Below are 5,805 nucleotides of genomic sequence, written 5' to 3'. Positions count from 1 at the left end.
CCCCCGCGTGCACTGATTTGGGCAAAGTGGAAGGTGGTTCTTAAAGAGACAGAGGCCAATTTCAAGGCGTTTAGAAGAGGAAGTGATGAGAAGATAAGTTTATTTTCTATTTAAACATTAAAAACAGCATTTTACTAACAGCTAAAGGTGGCATGGATACTTTATTATGGTATAGTATTTAAATATATGCCTGAGAAACACATAATATTGGCCCTTTAAGGAAGATTGGTGCATTGTTTCTTATCCTTAAAATTTTGAATAAAAAGAAAGAGGAAAATCAAGTTTGTTCTGGCTCAAAAGGTTTGAGCTTTCAAATAAATCACTTTTGCTTAGCTTGTGGTTGTTTAAAAAGGCCAGGTGACTYACTTTTCAAAGTTTTATTTTTTTTAAAAAACACTTCAAACTTTCTCAAAGAATCCCAGCAAAGACCATTTTCAGACATTTTCAAGATTGTTGCTTTGTCTCGTCATATTGTCCCATTGAAAACAGAACTGGTGGGCTTTTTTTGTAGTCGGGGTAAATAATATAAAATTATAATACAAAAGGTGAGATGCTCTGAAATGGCAACTTTAGTCACATGGCTGTCTAAAACTGTTGGCATCTTGGAACATGCAGTTCAAACCAACAGTGCTGTTGTCACTGGGCTCATTTTGAAATACCTGCTTGCTGTGTGTAAGCACACACCAACTTGGCTGTGAATAATCTATGTGTTGTCTGGGTGAATCAACAAAGAAAAACAGCTGTAACTAAAGATGTATTATTTTCCCCCATAGATACGGTGCAATTATAGCATGAAAAGAGCTATAGTTGATGACATAAAGCATAAACTTTACCTTGAATCATTTGAATCTGAATTCTGTGGCACTTCACCAGAAAGAAAAAAAAAAGCTTTTTCAGAACAAACAATATCCAATGCTTTTGAGCATTAATATAATTGTGAAGCAAAATATTTACAGGAAGTAGATTATTTTAATAATAAAAAACAGGAAAGGCAATTATTAAAATAGAGGACAAGGTCATGTCTTGATGAATGTGAATATTGCAACTACAGTAGTTCTGCAAAGAAAAGGAAAAAATGAAAAAAAAATCTTGAACTAACACTAGAAATTTGTCATTGTTCTATCCTTTTAGGCCAGCACCATGAATGAAAGAGGAAAACAAGATCCTAGATTAAAATTGCCCTTCAACAGTGGTCCCCCATTCCTGGTGCTTGAAGACCACTATCCTGCATGTTTCAGTTGTTTTCCTGCTTGTCAAATTTGTTGTCTGTTAAATCATTCTTTCATTAATCAGGCATGTCAAAGCTGAATTAATCTCAAATCTGCTTTGTGCATCTGCTTGGAATGGATGAGTGATTTAGCAGGTATCTGCAGAACCTGAAGCCATTCTGAGGAGCAGGAAAAACTAAAACATGCAGAATATTGGCCCTTGAGAACCAGGATTGGGCACCACTGCCCTAAAATATTTGTTTTGTCACTCATTCTCACTAATATTTTTAACCTGTGGAGTGTTTTCACTTAACAGGCAACAGGTGGGCAATACCCTGAATGGTCTTTCACGGGTCCAAGCAGAATCTTTATGTTATCTCATTCCACAGTTAATATCTTAACTTTGAAATAAAATAAAAAAACAGAACCTAAACAGCACTCCTAATGTGTGAAAATGTAGAAAAAGGCACATTTTATGGGTACAAAACATAAAGGAGACTATTCCCATAAGTAAGATTATTGTATAAGCAAAGGTAGAAAACTACCTTTAATTACGTTTGTCCCAAATATGTCACATGTACCTTTCGTTGTATTCCTAAAGTAAATTGCAACAAGATCCATCCATCCATCTGTTGGATAATTTGTGGTTGCTTAATTGATCTTATATTTTATATTTTGTGATTGATTTTAATCATTTACTTTAAACAGTAACATAAACAACACATATCTGCTTAACATGTGTCTTGTTCTGGCAGTGTAAACACAAAGTTTGATATTTCAGGAATGTTAAATGATTGTAAGGGTTACCCTGGACAGGTAGCGAGTACAGCTCAGAGTCTTGCTACACGATGTTATAAAAAAATCTAAACCAATCCAAAATTATCTTTGGGAAAAGAAGAAAATAAGAAGTTGAAAAATGTTTTATTGACTGAGCACATTAGATGAGTCAGTGTCCCCGCAACACATTCAGAAAACTTCAAAAAAGTAAAAGGCTCAGTCAATATAGTGGAGTTAAAAGTCAGTCTCCTGTTTCCCTGTCTTGACAGTGTCAACAGCATCACAGACACCTGCAAATCTTACACAGGTCACCTCTTCTCTTCTCCCTTAGCCTGTTTGCATGCCTGTGTGAGTGTGTGTGCGATTGTATTTGTGAGTGAGGCAAAGAGTGAGAGAGGAATGGACTGCGAAGATCTCAGAGTTGTTTAAACTCAGACTAGTGGTTCGATATCCATCAGATTTATGTCTCTGTTATTTTCCTCTCCTAAACATGAAGTGATAAACTCGGTGAAGGACACAATAACAAAGATCTACCTTTTCACCTCTCTCTCCCTGTCTATTACTCGGTCTCTCTCTGTCTGTCCCTGTGCCATCAATCAGTCTTGTGGTAATTGCTGTTGGATTACAGGGCTTTTGCTGTCTGCTTCGAGCGATTAACGTCAGGACAAAAAAAAATGCCCTTATATACCTTCACAGTTACRAAGTAAAGAGTGTGGTGACTCGCATTCAGCATGAGCACACAATATGCAGTTCACAAAGTAATCTGAAATGTTGAAAAGTTTGCAGCTACTGAGTTCCAGTTCCGAGGTGCTCTGCCGTGACTTGCAAGTGTGATTTTCTACCTCATTGTCATTGTTTGATCCTCAAATGCATATCAGTTGGAGATAAAGTGGTGAATGTTGGGCTGCGATCTCAGCTGTGGAAGGTGGCAGCCATGATAGATCAGCAGCGACTGTGGGGGAATAATGGGAAACAGCAGAACTGAGGAACATACTCACCAGCACCCAGCAGCAGAGCATTTGCACATTCAACATGAAAATAACAAACCTGTTTCAGAATCACGTTTATTTTTCCCCCACTCCTACACACACACTCACAGAAACGGCAACAGTGACCATGGCACAGTTCCTCTTCCCCCCCCCCCCCCCCCCACCTTCCAAACATAATTTATCACCCACAGGAGCTAAGACCGCCTGTGTGCGTGTGTAGACAGTCTGACCTGATCCAGTGCCACCCTAACCTTATTAAGAAACAAAGTGGTGACAACAGAGAAAAATGTTCTCCCAAAGCCCTGTAGGAAAAAAAAACCAGGCACCATAACCAACTGTCCCTCAAAGTATGTCCTTTAACTCACGTCTCAAAGGGAACCTGCACACAAACACAGAGTCCAAGGGATTCGAGCATATTCCTGCTGAGAAAAAAAAAAAGGCAAAGACACCATTTGTCTTCATGTCACCTCCCTTCCCGTCCTCATCCTTTGCCTGTCACATTGTTTTATGCCTTCAGCTAATCCATCCACTGGCATGCATCTTGCAGCTACTATTCATATAAAACTAACATAAACACGGTGCAAAGAAACAGGGGACACATATAAAACATGACACAGCAAAAAGTATTTATTCCGTTTTCAGCTAGATTTTTGAACTACATTCACGGGATATTTCCCTTTTGATGCAAGAGGAGTTTGGTAACAAATCGCTTTAGAATAAAACAAACATATGAAAACTATTTATGCTCCTTTGCGTAACTTCTGTTTTTGCTCTATTCTCTAGTACAACTGGTATGTGTGGGACCTGGGAGTGGGGATGGTTCAAGGTAGTCGGTCTCTCTCTGCAGCCGCCTCCTCTTCATTTTGTTCCTTGCTGGCCCCGCCCCTGCAACAGCAAGACCAAATTCAAAGATCAAAGACAGACATCCTCCATATTCATCACCCAAACACTGGCCCATGGTTAATCAACAGATGTGATAAGCCTTTTGTAATTACTCTCAGACGGCGTCTTCGCAGAATTAGCTCTAGAAACATTTGTGGAATGTATCAGCTGGACACTTCAGCTGATATAGTTCATCATTAGTCAGTGCCAAGATGTGAGACATTCATTTGAAACTGACATATTGATGATTATGAGGCCTTAGCAGAACAAAAGACGACCGCCATATTTGATATGATAAAAATGAAAACAAGAAGACAGAGACATGTGAAAGAAGGTGTTGAYCATGTTTGAAACACACGGAGGAGATACAGGATAATGGACCTGCCGGTGCTCCTAATGTTTTATTTAAACATTCAGGAGAACAATCTCCTGCTTTGCATTATATTATGATGAAGTTAAAATACTTGGGAGTTTGTATTAATGCCAGGCAACAAAATGCTGTATRTTCTAACTCTCTGTATCAACTGCAGTCTTAGTAATCAGAAAAAAAAAATGTCAAAAACATATTTCTGTACTAAAYCACACCAATTTAACTGATGTAGATTTACTGTGTGAATTATTATGATGGCATGTTTTTGCAGTGCATTAGTCACATGACTTTTCTACATAAAAATAGTTGTAAAAACATTTTTTTTTGTAAACAAATGCTTAAAATTGGCATTAAAAATCTGAATGGTCGACTTGCCAGACATTAGATTGAAGTGAAAACTATAAAGTTGCTTCTGTATGAACAACAAGTAAACAAGAAACAAGTTAACATCATTAACCTAAGTAGTTACTTTAAGGTCATCTATTTGTGTAAGCTTGAATGCAATATACTGTCTTGWGCACATTATCTCTTTCTTTCTAAATGTGTTAACTGTTTTACTGCATATCTGAAAAAATTATATTAACAGAGCTTTTCTGAGCACAAGAACTCCAGTAGATTAGACTTAATACATCCACACATCAGAAAACAATTAACACACTTTTCCAAGTATTTATTATAAACTAGAAATAAAAAAAAAAACGATTTACTCTCTCTGACTTTTACACTTGTCTACATATTAAACAGAACATTAGTACCTATGGATGAAGTCAAAGCTAAAATCGAGCTAGTTAATAACTGCTACTGAAATAACATTAGTTTAACTTTTAAGAGGATATGTATGAATATCCTGAATTATCAAGTTTTATTGTCGCACCTATTGGACTTAATATTTCATAAAGATGACAATCTGGCAACCCTTTCAATACCATTTAATGAAAAAAAAGAACTATCTACACAGGCTATTATTTCTAGATTTCTGTTGTTGCCAAAAATATAAATATAAATAAATAAATCAGTGTCAAATGACTGTTTTTATTCTTGCCTTCCATGGCTTTTGTTTGTTGGTGTACATTACTCACCATATAGGATCTTCAAAATGACTTTCCGGCTGATTTTGAAATTCACTGTTTCCCCTGTCAAAAGCATGAGCACCTTTGTAAAGACAAAGAACATTATCGCTCAGGGTTTATAGGTCACTTTTACAATGAGATAATATGTTGACTGCATGTTGAATATATAAATATTTACATGTGCTCTCTTTGCTTGCCATGTATTTTAGTTTCTGCTCCAAACTGTGCAGCAGGTGTTCTGTTTTTTCAGGGTCCATATCAGGGTCCTCACAACCTCTCTGGTCCACGTTACAAACCTCCGTGATCTCATGCACAGCTGAGGAATGGCGATGAAAAGAGGGGCCACTCCCTGAGCCCAATGTGTGAGGAGACAAGCAGGCAGTGGGAGGGCAGGGGGGATGAGAGACGTGGTGAGAGGGAGATGCAGAGGTAAGGCTTGAATTCCTCCTTGGTGAATCAGTGGGAATTGGTGTGGATTTTTCAGACTGGTTAGACCTCGTCTCTGGGGG

The 5,805-nt window shown here is 37.7% G+C and overlaps 1 protein-coding gene across 1 annotated transcript in view; it reads right to left on the bottom strand.

Annotated features, from left to right (window-relative positions):
• Window positions 1-3,576: 3,576 nt before the first annotated feature.
• The window catches only part of zbbx (zinc finger, B-box domain containing), a 66,349-nt gene continuing 64,120 nt past the window's right edge, over window positions 3,577-5,805 (bottom strand). Inside the window, exons 18-20 of the mRNA XM_014012839.1 lie at window positions 5,475-5,798; window positions 5,306-5,378; window positions 3,577-3,859 (exon numbers count right to left, since the gene is read on the bottom strand). Coding sequence (XP_013868293.1) covers window positions 3,796-3,859; window positions 5,306-5,378; window positions 5,475-5,798 — 461 coding nt within the window. The 3' untranslated portion in view covers window positions 3,577-3,795. The remainder of the gene's footprint in view (window positions 3,860-5,305; window positions 5,379-5,474; window positions 5,799-5,805) is intronic.

Source organism: Austrofundulus limnaeus, unplaced genomic scaffold (assembly GCF_001266775.1).
Source record: "Austrofundulus limnaeus strain Quisiro unplaced genomic scaffold, Austrofundulus_limnaeus-1.0 Scaffold95, whole genome shotgun sequence".
In the NCBI taxonomy this organism is placed as follows: Eukaryota; Metazoa; Chordata; class Actinopteri; order Cyprinodontiformes; family Rivulidae; genus Austrofundulus; species Austrofundulus limnaeus.
This window is presented reverse-complemented; position numbering and strand designations above follow the sequence as displayed.